Genomic DNA, 21286 nt, shown 5'->3' on the forward strand with positions numbered 1-21286 from the left:
AAGAGCTCGATGATAAGGAGTGGCGCCAGCTACGCACATTTGGAGACTACGAGTCTGCTGTGTACTACACCGACCTCAGCGAAGCATTCTGCCGAGCTCTCGAGGCAGAAGATCTTTGCGGCAGCCCCGGCGACATCGACAACTTAGCCATCGCCAAGGACATTTTGGACATCGTCCATGACGGCCCAAACTACGGCGCCGCTGTTGGGGAAACGCACAAATATCCCGAATATGTCGCCCGTGACAGGTTCGCCCAGAACGCAGCCTATAGGGCAATGGAGCTCGGATACACCGAGTTTGCTGAACATATGGCAGGATTCCAGGCCTGCGGTGAACGAATTTTACGCGCGATACTGGAAGCTGCTGTCAGTCACAACGGCCTCAGCGTATTTGAGACCGCGTTGTCGAACCTCCTATCTGACGAGAGGGAGACCGCATTCGGAAAGAATTACAAAGACCAGCTTACCGTGGACAAATTCTTGAAACGGATGCTTGTGACTGCGCTAGAAGGGGCAACGGCCCTAGCCATATGCATGGGTCCAAACGGAAGAGTGAACCCCACGATCCCTAAGACGCTCCTCCCGATGTATCTGGGCGCCAGGTTGCCGTTTGAATTTCTCAACGATTTCCACATCGGTGTCGAGCCTCTATAGAACTTTGATGTGGCGAAGTGTAAGGCCTTTCTGACACACGATCAGTGTAAGGTCCTGGTTAAGGAGTTCCGCAACCCATCTGATATGCCAGAGAAACTCCGTGATGTCCTTCTCGACCGGCTTGTTGTTGACGTGCTTGGTACCGAGGCGGTGTTGGTCAGTAAAAAGTAGTAGAGGAAAGGACCACACATTCTGGGCTATTCCAGGTTCATTGAACGGTTGTTCCAGCGCTGCCACGGTAAGGTGAGGTCTATGGTATCCAGATGTCTACCTAGGTACCTACCTAACCCACATGCGCACTTGAAATGCCTTCCTATTTTCCCGGCTCTGGCCTTTTGTTTCGTCGTTTCTCTATCTTTACCATTTCAGAATGTTTGCCGCGCTGTCGTTTGTTCTACTGTGTCTATGAGACTGTGAGTGTGACCATTACCTACTAGCACTTTCGTAGGGCCAGGCATGAAACGCCAACATGCAGAAAACTCTCCCTGTTATGCCCATAATTGGAGAATATGGTGCAATACTGCCTGAATGCAATCTTACTCATGTGTGCTCGTCTTTTTTGTTCCGTAGATAAGCCTTCTCTGGCTTGTTCGACCTAGGTACGGCCCTATCATGGAAACCGGACAGTATGGCGCAAAGCTACATCAAAAATGCTAGCCTGCCTTGAACGCAATAGATGGTTCTCAATGTTACGATCTGTTTGAATGCTCTTTGACGATGTGAAAGCGGCCCGGGTCAATGTCCATTGAAAAGTCATAAGGTAAACAGTACAAAGGCCCAGTTTTGTCAGACGGACAATAAATAGGCTCATGGTCTCAGAGCGCGGCATGTCATTCAAGAGACGTAGCTTGCTCTGCTGATTGTGCCTTGGTCACCCATTCTCCGGCCCCGATTAGCAAATACCATAGTTCGCCATCATGGTCCTAACATCATTCCCTCGCTTCAGTGCACCCCGAGCTCAACCTCACCTCCGGATTCGAGAACCTCTATACAATCGACTATGAAGCCCTGATTGACCAGTACGTGGCGGATGTCCCAAGATTGAAGCTAATCGTCCCAGACCTCCTCATCCAAGAGACATCAGACGAGCTTATCATCCACATCCTCCAAAAGGCCGCAGCTGGTGGGTACCTCAAAGCATACAAGTACATCCAGCCCATCTTCAGCAGACAAATGCGCCTCTTTGACCGCACGGTTAGCCACTCCAGGTATGGCATTGAGAGCCCAGGATCGTCACGTCGCAGCTCTCACAGAGCTACTATAGACATTTGGGAAGAGTGCTACGCTGGCGAGCCAATTCCGGACCCCTTCAAGTTCTACCGCGCTCTGGAGGAAGCGTACTACGATGCCGTTCGGAAGGGTCACTACTTAGTACCCGAAAAAATCCTCCTTCTTGTCCTGCAGCCAAAATGGGGTGCCACCACCGACGTGGTGAATCCCGATACCTGTCAGTCTGGAGATACCCGCAGGCGGTTCCTGAAGCGAGCTGCGCGGTGGTCGATGCAGAATGGCTTTTTTGGCACTGCCGAACTGATCGCGGGCGAAACCTGTTTCAGCGAAGAGGATCTAGGTGAACTATTGAAGGTCGCCGGGGCAAAGAACGCCGCCTCCGTGGCGTACGTGCTCGTTCTAAATCTCACCTCTTAAGAGCGCGAGCAAGCTTACCTTAGCGACCTGAAGCCCTAGAACATCCAGCAGGCACTTGCACCACTAAAGGTCAACCGCGAGCGAGCGATTGCCCCGTGCTTATCAGCAGCGCTGTACCGCGCCGCCTCTGACTCAGAGCTTTCCCACTCAGCTGCTCAGCGCATCATCGGCGTTCTTTTGCATGAGTGCCTGGAAGCGCGTCTTCCTACGCCCAGATCCCAAATGTTTAGCAAGGAACCGCTTTGGCATCTTACCAAGTGGAACTGCATTTTTGCATTGGATTATTCGGATGCGGTTGACTTGATGAACCTCGAGATGCCGGATTTCCTATGGGACATTTTATGCGATTTTATTGAGTATGAGAATGAAGAGTATCAGAGTGCAGGTTTTGAATGTTTGGAATTATTATGGCAATTCTGGGTCGATGGACTCGCTTCTAGCTCAATGAGGACCGTGATGGTTTTTGCCTGGTTAGTATCCCAGTGGTAAGGGTTCCAAGTTGCCTTGATAGTCTCGCCAGAGATGCATAATCAATGAATAACTCAACTCCTCTAAAGAGCTGACATTTTTCTTTTTCATCACAGTCTCTGCTCTTTGTAAAAGGTTGGGTATCTGGTTCCTCTCCGCTTAACCTGGGTGTAATATCGACCAGGAATGTACCGGCGGTAACTGATAAAGCTCGCTTCCATATATTTCAGCAAGTACTTTGGTCCACTCCATTCGACATCCTCATTTATAGGCTGTTAACTTGCAACTGGACCCCGACGGAGACAGACCTTAGCCCTAATTACCCCGACTCTCTTACCGACCGTGCTCAGATCGCCCCATTATTAGTAGTGGACAAGTTTCACCTGTGGCAACAAAAGTGCGAAACACATCTTCTATCGATCCAAAATACACGGAAAACAATAAACATCATAAGGCACCAAATATCGCCGAAGGCTATAAAGAGCGAGGGGCGGGGTTCCCCATAGGATATGGTATACCAAGCGAACAACGGCTTATGAACACCCGCATTGTATTGACGATGTCGAACATGCACAGCTAGGTACGCCCTCCCCACATCCCATTGCAATTCGCGAAGGAGGGCCGTCTACGACGGGTTTTCAGCAGGAGGAACCTCGGGCTAGCGAATAGGGAGTTGGGGAAGGTGCTTGGCCTGCAGGTGCAGGCTGATGAGTGTTTATCCTGCGGGGCTGGGCATTCTCGCTCCTTCCTTGCAGGGGTGTGAGGAATGACTTAAAACCCCGTGCAGACCCCGCACCCGCACGCTGATTCCTCGCATGCTGTGCAACATGAGACCCATTGCAGTCTCCAGTGTGCTGATTATGGGCGCTGTCTGCCCTGCAGCTGTTCAGGGACTATTATGCTCGGGCAGGGTTGTTGGAAACGAGACTCGTCTCTTGCCTATCTACGATTATGTGGTTGTTGGAGGGGGGTTGAGTGGCCTGGTGGTTGCGAATCGCCTCACAGAGGACCCTAACAGTATGCCTTCGATCCAAATGGGCATGGTTATCGTGCGCTTACAAGTCTTACAGCGACGGTCCTCGTCATTGAAGCAGGGAATATGTACGGTTCTTGCATTCCAATTTCACCTTCACCGAAATACTAACCTATACGCCAGCGATAATTATTCACCTGCGATTCAAATTCCGCGGTATGTCTCGTTGGCGCCCGTCAACCACAGCTGGCCGATCACCTCGCTCCCCAATGCCGAGCTCAATGGCCGCACAACCACAGTGAACGCCGGTCGGGTTCTTGGTGGAGGGAGTGCCATCAACCGCATGGCCTTTGACCGCGGGTCGCCAGGTGACTATGACCTGTGGGTGGAACTTGTCGGTGACAAGAGTTGGAGTTGGGAGGGGCTCTTGCCGTATTTCAAGAAGGTGATTTCAGGCCGGCCAAGAACGACTTCTTGGGGGCAGCACTGATTCTGAGATTGTCCAGAACGAAACCTTCACCCCGCCGAGCGCAGAGCTCCAGGAGGAGTATGGGATTGAATATGATGTGAACGCACACGGGACGACGGGCCCTGTCCAGTCTTCGTTCCCGCCGTTTATAACTACGACTCAAAGTACGGGTTCCGTTGGAATGTCGTATCCTAGGATATGTAGCACCGCACTGACTCCGTCTGACAGAGGTATTCCTCACCGCGCTCCATCAACTCGGCATTCCGATTCAGACTGACGGGACCGCAAACGCCACGGGCGGATTCTGGAGTCCCAACTCGCTGGATCCAGTCACGAGAGAAAGGTCATACACGAGGACAACATATCATGAACAGGCCGAAGAAAGACCAAATTACCATGTCCTGCTAGAATCTCTAGTCACTAGACTCACCCCGGATCTCTCCGGTGCTGAATACATCTCCTACAACGCAACATCTGCATCCAAAGCCACATCTCCACCTCCAAAAGCCCGCACGGTGCGCGCGCGCAAAGAAATAATCATGGCCGCCGGTGCTCTCCATACCCCAAAGATCATACAGCTTTCCGGCATCGGCTCTTCGGACGTCATCGACAGTCTAGGTATTAGCCAGACCATCGACCTCCCGGGGGTAGGCGAGAACTTCCAAGACCATCCGGCCTTCCGGGGGTCCGAGGAGTTGACGAAGCTGCAAGATCCCACGCAGCTCTTATCGTATTTTTTCTCCAACGCAACATACGATACGGAACAGGGGGTTCTATATGAACTCAACCGAACCGGGCGCTGGACGGCCTCGTGGGAAAACACCCTCTCCTTTCTGACTGCGGCACATCTGAACGTTTCAGCCAGCGTGTTGCAAGAGGCAGCCCTACACCCAGCAAACGCGTACCTCCGTCCCGGCCTCGATCCCAGCATCATCAACGGGTACGACAAGATCCGGGCAGCGATGCTGGAGTCCATGATCCAGGGCAAGATCACACTAACGGAGAACCTCTTCGGCGGGATCGTCGCCCTCCAGAAACCATTTAGCCGGGGCTATGTCCGAGCGGCGTCCCCGGATCCTCGCGCCATGCCACTGGTTGACTACCGCGCCTTCAGCAACCCGCTGGACGTGGCTCTCATGATTCATGGTATTAGATTCAACACAGAGCGCCTCCCCACGACAGAAGCGTACAAGGAGCTAGGGGTGGTCGTGCAATTCCCGACGCCAGGATCGTCCAACGACGAGCTTGCGGCACTTATTGCATCCGCTGCGTCGCCGACCTTCGATCACCCTAGTGGAACGTGTGCGATGCTGAAGCGGGAGGACGGAGGCTGCGTCGATAGCAGCCTGAGATTGTATGGCTCCAGGGGGCGGGTGAGGGTCGTGGATGCGTCGATTATACCTGTTGTTCCGTCGGCGCATATCCAGAGTACTGTTTACGCGGTCGCTGAGAAGGCGGCTGATCTTATCAAACGAGATGCCTAGCTTTGATTGGAGATGGTGCACCATAACTTGGAAATATCTTCGTGGTTTCTAGCAGTCTTGTTGTTCGTGCGTAAAACAGTTCCTTCTGATTTCCTGTGAGCTTCTCTACCAGTAGTCACCTGGAGTTATAGCATTACTTACCGGTAGGTACGATAGGTACCAGCTTGACCTTACCATTGAAGCTTCCGCGGGAAATCATACCAGTAAACCTTTGCGAGTGTCCTTATTATCTCGCGCGGTCGGAGGATCCCTAAGCCAATTAGAACGCCCAGTATGCTGTTAGAGTCTGCTTATGAGTGGTTAGCTGGCTAAGAGGTGACAAGATGAGGCACTGTGGCCGCTGGGGCACAAAGCCTGGTTCCTCCTATCCTATTTCCAGGGCTGTATGTCGTCTTCTCGCATAGTGGTCCTCTAAACATTGGCCCCTTGATTGGGGGATCGGGTTTCTAGCGAACAATGAGGGGTGTTGTATGCACGACTAGAATTGCTTTTTTTCCTCCAGAAAGCAGCCAGTTATATTCCGCCTCCGGTGCCCAAGTCATGGGACATCTCGATCCAGCAAACATTTCTCGCGAATGATATTTCACCGATTCGTCTTCGAGATAGCCACGACGAGCCGGCGAGGTGCGAATGTCGTCAGAGTATGCACGGAAAGACCGCAGGCATCGACATATAAGCATAACCCCTCGGGTTATCGAAACCTCGATCCAAGTCCGCTTCCAAAGCCTCCGCACTGTGTGTTTTATATAGCGGATATGGAGTCCAACATACAAGCCCTCCGCAACACTTGGGCGCACACGGTCCAGATATACCCACCCTACACAATCGAATTTGTCGGAACCCTCATCCTCCAAATAAGCATCTTCTGGATCCCCTCACTGCTCTTCACAACGCTAGACCTAAACCTCCTCCCGCGTCTTGCGTGGCGCAAAATCCAGCCCTCTATGTCGCCCTCCCGCCGCGCGATCCGCATAGCATTTATCTCTGCGCTGCAAAACCAGCTCTTGACCTGCTTGCTTCACCTCGTTCAACTCTCTCTGCTTGTGGCCTTCACATCCCGCTCTTCAGTCTACACCATCACGCCCGAAATCCCGTCGATTCGTGAAATGGGCCAGCAAATAGCAATCTGCTCCCTCCTCCGCGAAGCCCTAATCTACTACACGCACCGGCTTCTGCACACCTCACGCCTGTATCAAAACATCCACAAGACCCACCACGAGTTCACGGCCCCCGTTGCACTCGCCGCACAGCACTGCCACCCGCTCGAGCACAGCCTCATCGACATCGTGCCGATATCTCTACCTGCACGGCTTGTGGGGGCGCATATCATCACCTTCTGGCTGTTTCTGGCGGGCAGCGTGACGCAGAGTGTGCTTTCGCATTCGGGGTACATTATACCCGGCCTTGGAATTGGTGGGGAACGGCATGATAAACAACATGAAATTGGAGTCGTGAATTTTGGCACTTTGGGGGTTTTGGATTGGGTTCATGGGACCGTGTATAACGGGGACAGGGAAAGGGCAAGCCGGAGGAAAAGGGAGTGACTTGGAAGATTGCATGGGGATGAGCGAGGGCTGGTCTGGATGAACCGTGGTCCTAAGGTTGGGCGTGGTCAAGGTCACCTGGAGTCCGTCCTATGGATCACGTATTAGACTAGATGTAGTATCGATTTTAAATTTGTTGGTTATACCTTAACGATTCTATTGTCCGGCTCTCAGACCAAGAATCTCTAGCAAGATACCTAGGCTTGACAGGCTATGTGCGGACTCGACGCAAAAGCTTGCAAAAAACAAAAACGTAACCTGCCCTAGAGCGCAGATGGGTATGTTAGAACGATTGTACAATTGGAATGTTTGGACCGGTGTCCGACCCACATGGACATCATTCTCCCCATTTTCAAAGTTGTCCTCAACGGGTACCACTTCCTTCTCCTGTTCGCTTTGGTTTCCGACTTTGCTATGTACCAGGGTATCACATCAACGTTAGGTAGTCCTCTCCTCTAATCAACCCGCTCCCGCTGCACAATAACAACAGGACCCGTATATTCCCTGCGCCCCTTAAGCACATACATAACGAGGCTAATCAAAAAGACGCCTCCAAAAATAACGACGCTCCAATTGAACGTCTCGGCGGTAACATGCTTCTCGCCAGGCCACAGACTCCAAAACAGCGCGAAGCACGAGTACGCGAGGCCAATGATGTTCACCGGTAGTCCCCAAGAGCCCATGTCCCAACGTTTAGTAGGCAATGTCTCAGGACACCACACCTTGCGGTAGATCACGCAGCTGATTGAGATGATGTAGCTGTACATCAAGGCGGCAACGTTCAGCGAGATGATTGCGTTGAACGCCGTTTCGGAACCGATGTTGATTAGTGAGAGGAGACAGGAAATCACGCAGGAGAGCGCGATCGCGTTTACGGGGATCTTGCGGCGGGGGTCGACGCGGGAGATCCAGGATGCGAAGGGGAGGCCGCGGTCGCGCGCGAAGGCGAAGGTTTGGCGGGAGGTCGAGGCGTTGAAGAGGATGTTGCTGAAGATCACAGGGATGAGGATTATGGATGTCAGGCCATTGACGCCGGCGGTGGAGACGGCGTTCTTGAAGACGTAGAGGAAGGGGAAGCCGGTTTCGTCGGCGAGGGCGTCGTCGACGGAGGGGATCGAGAAGAGGTACGCGATTAGCAGGATTATGGCCATGATGCCGTTTGTGAAGTAGCCCCAGGCGATGGCGAGGGGGACGTTTCGACCTGCGTTGCTGACTTCTTCGGACATGTGGGCTGTTGCGTCGGAGCCTACGGCTGTCAGTATATAACGACAGTGTTAGGTCGAGGGCGATGGGCATACTCAGACTTCCGTAGATAGCGCTGATTTGACCGATCATTGCGCTGAGACCAAGACTAGTCCAACCTCCCTGATTCGACCACTCGGTGAACACTGCTTTGGCTGTGCGATGCGGGGCCATGGCCCAGAGAACGATGAGAATGACGCACCACGATAGCACGTGGAAGATCATGAGCATGTTATTGAGGACGGGCATCGCGTCGGCGGCGTAGACGTTGAAGATGTAGATGACGAGGATCATCGCGAAGACGAAGAGCGTTCCCTGCCAGCTCTCGGGGGTATAGTCGGGGTTGCGGATTGTGATGAGGCCTTGGATGATCGTGCCGGTGAGGAAGGAGCCCGATGCAGACCCGGCTTGCCATGCGAGGACGGACATCCACCCTATGGAAGACAGGAAAGGTTAGCTGGTCGTCTGAAGTCAAGAAGGGAGTGAAGCCACGAATCGTACCAGTAATGTAGCTAAGAAACTTTTGGTAGCGAGGCGACGAGAACTCGGAGACCCAGTGGTACTGGCCGCCAGAGGTGGGTGCCCTACTCATTCAGTACAGCCGACGATAAAAAGTGTCTCGACATACATCGAAGCCATCTCCGACAGCGAGGCGATGATGAATCCAAAGCCGACAAAAGTCCAGACCATCGACCAGCACATTCCAGCGAGCCCACCATTTTCCAAGCCTTGGGTGTTCGATCTACCCGCATCGCAAAGTCAGAATTGTGGTTCTTCGGTAATGGGAAAGAAGGTCGCACATCAAGACAAACTCCCAGGTGGCCTGTAAGACAGAAGCAAAGCTCAGTGCGGCGACGGGACGGAGGTTGCGCTAAAGATTCAAGAATGTAAGTTTCTCAGTGCAATGAATGATAAAGAAATTTGAATGTTAACACCTTCAGTTCCTGGACCTTTCCCATGCGGTGCATGTCCGTGTCGTCCAGCACCGTCCCTCTCTGTCTGATTCCATCCTCCTGGGAATGGACCTCCATGTCCATCATCCCCAGCTGGGAGGGTTTGGCGTGATCCTGCATGGTAAGCAGTTGACCACGTTTCTGTCCTCTTTGTTGTGGCCAGCGGGCAGGGGAAGGAGTAAGATAAGGAGAGAAAAAAAAAAGAGTGAGGGGGAAATGAGGTCAGAGTCAGAGTCAGCCTGGAAGCAAGGGGGCAAACAGCAAAGAACGTGAATGTTAAGTTAATGCTCCGGGATGCAATCTGACTCTTTGTCTGGATGGCCGTGGCGGAGGCGAGAGGAGGCAAGATCAGCAGCAGATGAAAGGCTAGCGAAGGTTCTTGTTCTTTGTATTGGCTGAGCTGAAGATTGCTAGAGCAACTGCCAAGGAAGCTTGGGTAACACAACCACCGTCTTAGCTGCAGTAGTCCCTCTCATTTCCTGGTCCGATGAACTCGCAAGAGTTAGGTAGATTCGTGCCTCTGCTGCTGTGTAGCCTTGCTATCTCCTGAATCTCTTCATCACGGTTCAATTTTCCCCCTTCTCCATCGATCCCCGGGTCAGAGTATGACTCCACTCAAAACCACGAGGCTAACATTCTTCAGTCAAGGCCCAATTCAAGATCGGCCTACGTCAAAGACAATTACCGAGTTGCTCCTCCCCCTTGCTCCCCCGCCTGTGCAACGATAAGCAGCACACCGCAGCACTGTTGGCCAGCCAGTCACCGAAGGAATGCCGTGTCACTGACCGGCTCATTTCGCAACGGAGACAGTTCAGCTCGTGGCCCGACCCCCTCTGCACCCACGAGGACTCGACTCCTTCAGATCTCGATTCGACCATCTGCAGGACCCGCCCCTCGCAGTCCTACCTTACCTCCTGTCCTGCCATGGCCGGCATGGGAAACGCACGGCAACACGGCGTAAAAAGCAAACATTTCGCTGCAGAGCTGCAGAGTCCGTCGCTCTCGTTCCTTTAAGCGTCTTAGCACGAGGCGGCGCTGTGACGTGAGACGTTTGTTAAAACCTTGGCTGACCCTCTTCGAGGTCGTGCTATGCACCTGCCTGTTCTCGTCGCGTTTCGTTCCTTCTTGCTCCAGCTCCACCTCCGACTCTCGCTCTCCATGTCATAATTGATCGGATCTGTCATGTCGATTTCCACCTCCACCGCCGCTTTCCCGCCCGGCGTGAGGGCCCCGCTCACGGCGGACAACGCGAACGACCATAGCGGGCTTGTTGTGGTTCTGACCTCGTTCTACATCGTGCTGATCTTGGCGAGTGTTTCAGCGAGGGTGTTCTCGCTGCATCGGAAGCGAATCGTGCAGCGGGATGACTATGTTTTCGCTGTGCTGGTCGTAAGCACTCACTTTTCCTCGTCTCCGATCGTCTCAATAGCAGGGGCGGAGTATTGGGCGATCCGGAACTAATAACCGACAGGCTATAGCGGTCACCCAGGCGTCGGTTGTATTAGCCCAGGTTCATTATGGCTGGGGGACTCGCCTTGGGCCTAGCTCGGGGTTTGATCAGGGGAGGATGCTCAAGGTATGTCCATTCAAGTCTTATTTGGTTGTCGCTAATGGAAATTTGGAGACCGGGTATGCCGCCGACATCCTCTCCGTCGTCGCTCTCGGGCTATCGAAAATATCAACATGTCTGTTCTACGAAGCGCTCTTCTCCCAGTTACCGCGCCGTATCATCCGAACTATCCTCGTCGCAACGATAGCCTGGACAGTGATTTCCATCTTCCTCGTCGCGATCCGGTGTAACGATGGCCCATGGACCGATATTAGCGATCGATGCAGCGGCCTGGTATGACCTCCCGTCCACTTCACCTTCAATCCGACCGTTGTGTCCAGCTCTAAGAGATACAGTGGCCCCGCTGGCAAGCCATCACAGCCCTCGACATCATAACAGAGGTCTTCCTGATCGCATACTCCGGGTGGGCAGTAAGCACGGTCCAGATCTCATCGAGGAAGAAATTCGTTGTCTTCCTTGCGCTGGGATGCCGCGTTGTGTACGTCAAGTCATCCCGTCTTTCCCCATCCTCTCATCAAGATATCATACCCTATCTATACTAACCCAATGACAATAAAAGATTGATCCCCCTCTCCGCCCTCCGCCTCTTCTACCTAAACCGCCAACTGACCTCGCGTTACCCAACCCTCCTCGGCGCCTACACGACAACAATAACCGAAATCTACCTTTCCCTCAGCATCGTCTGCCAAATCACCTCGTCGCTAAAGTTCATCCTCGCCGTGTATGAGGATAAAGATGGGGTCTCGTATACGGACCGGTATGCGCGCGCGTCCGGCTACAAGAAGTCCGGGTCTGGGGGGACGGGGGTGTCAAGCAATTCGTCGGGGAACAAGTGTCGCAGTTATAGTCATAGCCATAGCCTTAGTCAGGGTGCGGGTGATCGGACGAGGCTTGTTGCAGCTCCTAGTGAGAGTGAAGATGGAGGGCCGAGTGGGATGCAGATTCTGCGGTCGGTGCAGTGGACTGTGGAGGATGAGGCGATTGAGCTGGATGAGAGGGGGGGTGGCAGTACGGTTGCGGGTGCGGGTGGGAGGCCGGTGCCGGCGAAGCCGATTTATCAGTCGCTTAGGTATTAGGCAATTGGGGATAGTAAAAGTGTAAGAAGTTAGTATATAATATTTTTTTTGACGTCCAGATAGGGGAGCAGAGCAGGCAAAGGTAAAAGAATGCGGGTAGGTTGTTGTGGGCGGAACCCCCTCCCATTCTCCGCTTTGGCCGGAGGGGTTGAAAATATATAACTGTCATCACAAACGATATACCGTACCCTTTGAGAAGAAAATACTTATCGTTCCTTGCCCAGAAACTCTTCCGTGATACTTGCTACCTTCATTTGAACTATGTTACCTATATAACCACCACCATCGAACAAAAAATAGTTCAGCTAGGTAGAGCGAATACTCGGCGCAAGGCTATGGTAGGTATGCCGAGGTTCCAGTCCGGGTGCAATTTGTTTGGTATTTGGATAGGGTAGACTTGAATCCAGAAAGTCCCCTGCACCGATGACGGTGACCGGGCTGCGCGGGACAAGTTGAGCTTATCATACCTGTAGGTAACAGCCTGGCTGTGGATGAAATGCTTCAGCTCGCTGTCGGACTTGGGCTTCGCCTTTCCCGCCTCGTCAACATTCTCCTTCAGACAGAATGAAAAGGAGACGGGTGCTAGGGCTTCCATGCGCAGATGGCCGTAGAAGTGCTATGATGTATAGCAATGAAGACGTTAGTTGTTATTGCTCTTAGGTAAAAGATACGGGATAGCCAGGGGAGCGGCTTGGTATGGTACTCACATAAAACATGCCTGTTGTAGATACCAACGTGTACTCCCCAGGGCGCGGGATAACGTCGATTTCTTCGATGTTGAAGGTGGCGTACAGCAAATCTGCTGACTGGGGAATAGCAAAAAGAGAGTCGGTCATGTATGGTTGCGAAATAGCATGGGAGATTAAAGCATGGTACCTTGAGAATGGCCATGACCTCCGCCTCGCCGCGAAGGATCATCCGCATCCAGATCAAGATGGACTCGTTCGTCTGGTGGGTAGGTGGAATGTTAGCTCTACAACCTGGTCCCGGTATGGCTCGAGACGCCTCGTCACGATGATCCTGGACCTGGATATCCTTCCGCAAACAAAATCGGGGGTGGCTTAGGTTGGAAAACATACGTAGTACTTTTGCATCGTGTCCCGTCTGCTTCGATCATATCGCCCGTCTTTCTTGTACTTCTCACTAAAGTCCGTGAAGTAGCCCTTGATGAAGGCCTCTGGTGGTATCGACGATCAGGTTAACAAACGGTAGACCGTGCCATGGCCACATTGAGGCAAAGATGGCTTGTTCAGGAAGGTCTGAGAACGTACTTGCTTCGTCTGCTGCTCTTCGAATGACACCGGTGACATCGTATGACCGAAAGAAATGCAGAGACTGTAATATGTTAAGATCCGTACTTTGGGTCCGGCTAGTAAGAGACCAGATTCAACTTGGAAATAGAGGCGGGGCGAAGAGAGAATAGTATTGTGTATTTTTAGGATAGAGAAATAAAGCTGGGTAGAGGACGACGTCTAAACTAGGCGAGTGGGATTCATATGTGCAAAATATGGGCCACTAAGTACTTTCTGATGACATTGAAGCTTCCGCGGGTGCAATCCTTGCTGCACTGCTCAATGTGATGGATGATGTCCTCAACTTTAGCTGAGCTCACGTCAGCTTACGGCACGGAATGCTTACCGTCAATAGTGGCCCATCGATCTCCGTTAATCCTCCACGTTACCCAATGACTGATTATGGTACCGCAAGTGATGCCGGTCCCCCAGTGTCAGCCGAGATCGCTGATCGACAATCTCGTAGTCGATAAGCTCATCTGACATCGATCGTTGTAGGTGAACCCCAGGTAAGGTAAGCTTAAGTTAAAGTACCGACCGTACGCAAGGAAAATGCGGTAATAGACTAGATAAGCCAAAATATGAACGTAACGTAGAGCCTTGATGGGAATTTTATAAGAATATCAGACTGTGAGTACAGGTCAAACAACGCAGACGGCCCTGTTAATCCTACACGGAACGGGCAGCCAAAGTATTCGACCTCATTTGGACATCGACGGGGACTCTACCATTCAGCCAGCACCTCAAAGAATTGCATAATCCCCTAGGAAGTACACATTCACCGAGGTTCTACAGAGACTAGAGAGACATAGCTCGTGGCGTAAGTCTCGCCTTGGGTCCATGTACAACGGATAATGACCCCGACCTGCATCCGATCGATTGCCTTGCAGCAAGAGCGCCTTGAAGGTCATACGCCACTTTGAGACAATCGTTGACCCTATGAGCCGTCGATGATGAAGGTGAGACCTTATGCTTCCAAGCTCCTGCACTATGGCGCCACTAAATGCGAATTTCGTCAATCAAGCGAGCAACATCTGCTTGAGGAATGTGATATATGTGATGAGATGAGCGTCTGACATGCGTCTGAATAGGCCCTTGATGTGCACGCAGTCCGCTGACCGTTGCTCTACCATCTTTTCAGATCAGATGGTCTTACCCACAGAGTATATTGCGTTTGAGGGCCTCATGCATTGGTTTTGGAGATGCTCGGCTTAGGCTTTGTCGAGGTCTACAGTATCCATGTCACGTAGATACCATGGCTGCCTCACATTCATTTGTCGCACAAGAGGGAAGCCGGGGGAAAAGAGCCCGGACTTTGTCGTTTCGCCAGTGCAGAATATACCCATCGATCGCCGCTAGGTATAGCATGGCATAAATCACTATACAGGCTCCTGCGGACCCTGGTGACGTACTGTACTGCGAAAATAAACGCCGTTTCAAGACCGCAGGAAAGCAAGGTACCATACTATAGTAGTATTAGTTGGAGAATGATGGAAATATTCCTCCTTCTCCCTCTCGTATGAAACAATCTAGTTACGATTACCATTCCACCAAGAGATGATCGAGAACACCCTGCTGGCCATATCACCAACAATCACATTCAAAAGACCACATGCAACATGAGTCTGGACGAGCAAATCAGTGCGCATCTCCGTTATATCCTGCATCCTTCCCTTCATGCCACTTCTACCCCCTCCAAGTCTACCATATCGCCTTAACGCTTTAAACCACTTTCAACTAACACAACGACGCTATAGAGCCCGTCGTCGAGATATTTCTCCAGTCCTTCTGCAATCAACAAAAGAAGGACGAGCTTTCCTTTCTCTACGTAAGTCAGTCCCATCGGACTTAAGTAGTAAACCACCTAACAAGCAATGGCTGACAACGTTCAACAACAAAAGGACTTTTCTGCAGTAACAAACTTGAATGGTCGACTCTATCACGGCCGGAATATCAGGGACGCTTTGGCGCTCGAATGGCAGCCGCGGAAGGCTGAAGCAACCTCGACCAGCTTCCTGACGACTCAGGAGGAATGGGTGATTGTATTGCTCACTGGGTGCTTTAAGGTGAGACTGAGAGATCTATGTCATATTCCGTTACTGCTGCTAACCACGCATACGCATGGCTTGTAGACCGAGGGTGGTGAAAGCGCGGGGACATTCTCGACGGCTCTTTACCTCCACATCATACCCGCTGGAAAGTTTGGGATTGCTCGTCTGATCTAAAAGCGCTTGGAGTAGTCTATGGCACGATGCCAAGGTCACTAGGGGCTGCAGTGCATAAAAGGCTGGTTTATCTTGGACAGCTTAGAGATCTGCAGGTGGTAGTCATGTACCAGTTTTAGTCTTCTACTGGCGGCTCTCGTGCAGGTGACTGGAGCTTGGACATGTCAATATGCATTGTCAGATTGTTATCCTGCATTGTTTGGAGCAATCCAGGATGCTGTCGCCGACAGAGACCACAAGACTATGAAGTTAATCACAAATAATTAGCTCTCACCGTTGTATTCTTTGTTGACTTTGGGCATCATTGAGTGATGGGACTTTCTTTGTTCATACGCAGCTACACATCTCGATCCTTCTAGGAACCACCTGCAGCCATGGGGTCAGTATGCATACTATACCCCGTTTATCTATCCAATCTGCCGTCTACGAAGTTTACTATATATTGATGAATTGTGGGTCTGAACCCTAGTATGGTAGGACTCTCTGACATCACTGACATTCTGCTGCAACCAATTACATGTTTCGATTGTCTTTTGCACTTGTGCTGTGGTCGGAGGTTGAGTTATGCAGGCCGCCAATCCGGCGCCCTGTAACTGGACAGAGTAACTAAACGGAGTAAAGTGACCGAGTCTGATACCATACATAATCGACGACCTGACGCAACTTTATCGACTTAATGTCTTACCATTGAAAGATCCCGGGTATCATCTTACCTATTTCACAATTGACTACATAATAAGGATACAGTTTGGATCTTGCATGTATTGTCCCTGCAGCGCCAGCTTTATTGACGTAAAGACCCATGCCATTGGTATTATAGCATTCCTGGATGTACTTTGGCAGCATTGCCATCCTATGCGCAATGGCCAGAACAACTACGCAATACCATGCGGAGTACGCTCCTCCAGCACTGGCTACCCCGATGAGAATCTTAGTAGACCATAGCTGGGTAGCAAATAGAGATCCGAGATCCGGAGAGCTGGGCTGAATTTTACTGGCGTTGATTGGGATAGCGTGAACCCGGTGTGTCACAAGCAAGCCCGCAGGGTCGGGAGGAAACTTCATGCCGGGGAACGAAACTGGTAAGATTCATGCTCTCGGTGCCCTTCAAACAGAACCCCTATCCGTGCCTTCCAGCGCACCCAATCTCTACCCCTGCAAAAGGTCTTCTGCTAAATGGGAATACTCTCCAGGGATTCACTATAGCCGCCAGGTAACATACGAGCACCCATACGTGAGCATTAAAGGCTAATCGGGCTAAATCCTGGAGGGAAAAGAAATTGTAATGACGTACTCGAGTTGCTTACTTTTCTCAATCGAACCTGGATCTCCCTGCAGCTTTTACAAGTGGATTATGGTGTTGCGGGGTGCGTGGTTCTGATCCTGGCTACCCGTCCTATGGTACCATACCGAGGTGCTCAGCCTACTGGTAAAGCTGATAGGACAAGCTCGTGCATTCCGAACACTGGACGCTGGATCCCTGTCGTTGTATGGGAACAAGCAGACATCACATTGATCACCCATGTTTGAAGTTTATCTTAGCAGGGGCTGACTTGCTTGCACTGCACCCTGCTTAAAGCATGGGGAGGTAGTTCCGCGGCGCCTACAGTCGCCAAACCACTGGGCAATACATATGCGCATAAGTAAACGAGTGGCGAGTAAGATGGATTAAGCTTTTGTTGGGTACTGTGGTCAAGCTTCATTAGAACCCTATGGAAGTATGATATTGTGTATCCTGACAGGATCGGAGTGCTTTACCCATCCATGAACACGTCGCACAGACAGTGCTTACTCTACGTGATGTTAGATCTAATGATCATTTCGAGCGCGGACAAGGCAGCACTACCATCGTAATTGGCTGACATACCCAGAAAAGAGACAGCCTCATGCATGGTGATTGCGATAAGTCTTCCCTGGCAGGAGGGCTCCCTCCCTGCCGCCATTACGCGCACTTGCAGTCATGACGCCACCCTGCTGTGCATTGAGACCATCCGGGGTACGAGTTAGGAGTACAGTGTGTGTCTCAGGAGTCTGAACAGATGCAGGTTTTTATCCCCGCGGAGATTCTGCGGCGTACCTATAGTTTCAGGTTACACACTGCATCCCCTGCACTGCTAAGCTTCTTTATGTCTGGATATACCTAGGTAATCCAGGGCGTTATTGCATGGCAAAAGAAAAGAGGTGCAGATGTTGTCAGTTGTCAGGCGAGGGTGGGCTATATAACAGTCCTCCTTTCTCGTCAAACTACATGCTCTGTACCTACTGTAACATGATCACTTGAGAAGTTATTGAATCTACGGAAACACATACCATACTCTGAAGACTTAAATCACCACAACCACTACCGCGGCCATGTCTGGAAGTCTTGAAGAGCAAACCAGTACGCAACCCAGCCCGCCCTTCTATCTACCCACCATCCAACCCCCAGCGCTATCACTAGTGGAACCCATCATCCAGCCCCTGATATAAGCCCCGCTAACAAATTCATCGCCAGAGGCCCTTGTTGGTTACTTTGCGGAGGCCTTCTGCGAGCCTCAAGAACAGGAAAAAAAGCAGAGACTGATAGGCTTCGATGTACGTCACGTTACCGAACACCATCTACAGATCCTTCTTGATACACGGGCACAATTACCATGAGGTAGTACACAATTTGAGTGCCTATCCACTAATAGTGGACCGCTACAAAAGCGTGAGGGCGCGATAATCAACTGGAACGGCGATACTGGCCAAGGCAATGCGCCAGGGCTCGTTTACAGCAGAATGCCGCCGTGGAAGGTTGAGATCCTGTCCACCGACATTGTCGAGTCCTTTCCTGCCGACAGCCACGGCGCTATTGTGCTTGTCACTGGGACCTACGAGGTTTGGCTTCCCCTCCTCCCCTTTCAAGGTTCTTCCATCGCCTGTGTGCCTTCAAATATCGGATCATCTATTGCCTTCTTTCATTTCTTATATCACCTTATCGCTGTTCCATGACTAGAGAGTCCCTCAACACATTGGTGAGCTAATATGCGACGCGCGCATTCGTTAACCGCTCTTATTTACAGGAAAGCCATGGTTCAAACAAGGGCACCTTCTCAACCACCTTCTACCTTCAATGCTTTATATCTGGTGGTCCTTATCTCATTCTTCGTCAGGTCTTTAGGCAGGCATAGTCAACCGGATGCATGTTGGGGTCGACTGGCGCACGCTCCGCTTGGCTTCTGCGTCCGGGTTGGATAGCGGTCCGTTCTCCTGTACCTAGGAACCGAGGCCTCGTTGAGACTTGAGATTCTCATGGCCATGTTTGTAGTAGATTGCTATTATTAGTGGATCAATGGCAGATGGTGACTTTTACTCAATGCTACACGTAGGTTCGTATGCGGACAGTCCTCTAGTTACTTAAGGTATATGTCACGCTGGATTACATCCTGGCGGGATAAGTGTGTGGTATCTGTTGCCCAAGCACGGGAGACGTCCTTAAGACTGGGAGACATTGATGTGGGTACGGCCCACTCTGCTAGGAGATGCGGGAAAAGGAAGGAACCAGCAGGCTGGAAAGATACGGAAAGAATGAAAGGCTTCATGGCTGGAGGATGACGGAACCAGTGGTAAGAAAGGTGCGTGGAAGTGGTGGGTGCGGAGCGGAGGGGGAGATGGAGGATGAGGTAATGCAGGAGGGGGACGTGACCAGAAGATGATTAGATACGTGGGGAGGAAAGGGGGGATAAGGAGGATGCTGGAGGCGGACGTAACCGGCTGGAATGAGACGGGCATGGAAATGGTGAGCAGAAGAGGCAAGGTATTACAATGGCAGGAAGAGTAGGCCAGAAGGGACGGAACCGGCCGGAATTGGAATGATATCGGATTTTAGAGCAGGCTAGAAGAGAACGGAACCAGCAGGAACAATGTCTGAGAGAATTGAAGGAAATAGTGGACGGTGTCGAAACCAGCAGGAAAGGTGCTATCCGAGGAAGAGGAAGCTGGTGAGGGTCGGAACCAGCAGGAAAATCATCTGGAATGGGATCAAAAAACGCTGGAGGGGGTCGAAACCAGCAAAATGAGGTGCTTTCGGAAAGAAGGAAATGCTGGAGGTGGGTCGGAACCAGCAGTGTAAGGTGATATAGGAGGAAAGAAATAGCTGGAAGGGGACGGAACCAGCAAGAAAGAGGTGTTTCGTAGTATGTAGAAGAACTGGAGGGGGAAGGCACCAGTAGAAGACAAGGTGGTCGTGGTGATGAGGTGTACCCTGGAGGAGGATGAAACCAGGTATGACAATGAGGAGGTCGTGGAAGTGGTGAGACCCATGCCCGCCCAGCCACCCCACCGGGGCATGGAGGAGGAAAGAAGAAGGAGGGGAGGAAGGAGAGGATGAAAAGAAAGTATTTATAGGGGAACTAAAGCGTGAAGAGATGATTGCTTGGGGAGGATTGGTATAAGCGGATTGCTAATAGAAGATTACCAATAGAGAGCTGGTTAGAAGGCTCGAAAGATTTCTCAAGTAAACAGAATTCATAGAATACATTCCGCTGCTAAGAATATCAAAGAAGATAGCCCTTGTCTGGACGGTGGCCCGTCCCGAACCCCCCGGTAAAGCCCTAGATAACCACGAGCATTCCCGGGTGGTACCCTTGCCCGTGAGGTCCCGATGTCTCGCCCGCTTCTTGTCAAATCCCATCCGTATTCGCCCGTTAACGTCATTCCAAACACCATAAATGGAAGGCGCGGGGGGTCCAACTTTACCCGTGGACTGAGGAAGGAACAACCCGTTATGGATCCTTCCTCCCAGAAACATCCATCTCCCTCCTTAAGCAAAATGGGCTCAACACTTTATCTAACCATTGCCTCAGCAAGGCCCGTCTACGTCTCGTCAGCCAATTCCAGAGAGCGCGAATGATCGGGCTGCAGATGCGGGCGCCACCATTCAACCTCACAGCACGAGCCAACTCCTTCCACATCCATTTCCCTCCTTCAGCGTCCAGCGATGCGGCAGGGGCCTCGCGATGAACGATATCCTCTTCCAAACGATGACTAACGCCCTATGACTAACTATATCGTGGGCTGGATCAGCGCCTTGCAGTGGGAATGGCCGCCTAAATGGCCATGCTCGACAACAACCATGCCCTCTCCCCAAGCGTTGAGGCGACCACAACAGCTACCACGTCGGCGAGGTCGGAGACTATAAAGTCGTCATCTCTGCCTTATAACCGGTGTTTACTGGATTATGTCCGCTGCTATTGTCGCGAAGCACATGCTCGTCATCTTGCCATCCCGTCGATTGAAGTCGGGCCATAGTCGGAATCGGGGGATTAGCGCCGCGAGAGGGCGTTTTTATCAAACAAACTTCCGTATCAACTTCAAGGAACATTCCCCACTTTCCATCGTTCAGCCCTATGGACGATGAAGGTGGCAACTTCTCCAGGAGTGGAACCCTGAATGCTAGGCAGCAATACAGAGCCTCCAATCTCTGCCCACAACGCAGTGGCTTTAGAGCTTTGTCAAAGCTTGACCGCAACAAGAACTTTGATGCCTAGGTAATTTTGTCTTCCTTGGTCCACATACCCACTATACATCGGAGTTAATGTCATCATGGACGGCGAAGACGATGACAAGGTCCATTGTCTTGTTTCTTGATGCCTACCACAGTAACGCCAATGATCTCATCTGTGATTACCTGCTCATCAGTTCCTCGCGGTAACATCCTGATATCGGAC

The 21286-nt window shown here is 51.6% G+C and overlaps 5 protein-coding genes across 5 annotated transcripts; 3 read left to right on the top strand and 2 right to left on the bottom strand.

The window, feature by feature from the left end:
- Positions 1–3595: 3595 nt before the first annotated feature.
- Positions 3596–5694, top strand: BDW74DRAFT_189191 (GMC family oxidoreductase; the record flags this gene model as incomplete). The annotated part of the gene is made up of 5 exons (XM_073731912.1): positions 3596–3785; positions 3839–3869; positions 3925–4186; positions 4248–4374; positions 4439–5694. 5 exons carry the CDS (start codon positions 3596–3598, stop codon positions 5692–5694), a joined length of 1866 nt encoding a protein of 621 aa, XP_073586480.1.
- Positions 5695–6449: 755 nt separating this feature from the next.
- On the top strand, positions 6450–7238 carry BDW74DRAFT_166407 (sterol desaturase family protein; the record flags this gene model as incomplete). The annotated part of the gene is made up of 1 exon (XM_073726553.1): positions 6450–7238. The coding sequence occupies one exon, from the start codon at positions 6450–6452 to the stop codon at positions 7236–7238; it is 789 nt and encodes a 262-aa protein (XP_073586481.1).
- Positions 7239–7691: 453 nt separating this feature from the next.
- BDW74DRAFT_189194 (putative GABA permease) lies at positions 7692–9516 on the bottom strand (the record flags this gene model as incomplete). The annotated part of the gene is made up of 6 exons (XM_073731913.1): positions 9416–9516; positions 9281–9351; positions 9109–9222; positions 8982–9064; positions 8537–8914; positions 7692–8484 (listed from the first exon to the last, which is right to left on the bottom strand). Exons 1-6 carry the CDS (start codon positions 9509–9511, stop codon positions 7694–7696), a joined length of 1533 nt encoding a protein of 510 aa, XP_073586482.1. The 5' UTR covers positions 9512–9516.
- A 1099-nt stretch (positions 9517–10615) lies between these two features.
- BDW74DRAFT_189196 (uncharacterized protein) lies at positions 10616–12079 on the top strand (the record flags this gene model as incomplete). Its single annotated transcript, XM_073731914.1, has 5 exons — positions 10616–10822; positions 10905–11009; positions 11058–11276; positions 11339–11481; positions 11563–12079. 5 exons carry the CDS (start codon positions 10616–10618, stop codon positions 12077–12079), a joined length of 1191 nt encoding a protein of 396 aa, XP_073586483.1.
- A 301-nt stretch (positions 12080–12380) lies between these two features.
- Positions 12381–13389, bottom strand: BDW74DRAFT_175538 (uncharacterized protein; the record flags this gene model as incomplete). The annotated part of the gene is made up of 5 exons (XM_073728355.1): positions 12381–12695; positions 12787–12885; positions 12956–13027; positions 13159–13254; positions 13351–13389. The coding sequence occupies 5 exons, from the start codon at positions 13387–13389 to the stop codon at positions 12381–12383; spliced, it is 621 nt and encodes a 206-aa protein (XP_073586484.1).
- Positions 13390–21286: the final 7897 nt, after the last annotated feature.

This window comes from Aspergillus multicolor (assembly GCF_047715735.1).
Source record: "Aspergillus multicolor strain CBS 133.54 unplaced genomic scaffold BDW74scaffold_5, whole genome shotgun sequence".
Lineage (NCBI taxonomy): Eukaryota > Fungi > Ascomycota > Eurotiomycetes > Eurotiales > Aspergillaceae > Aspergillus > Aspergillus multicolor.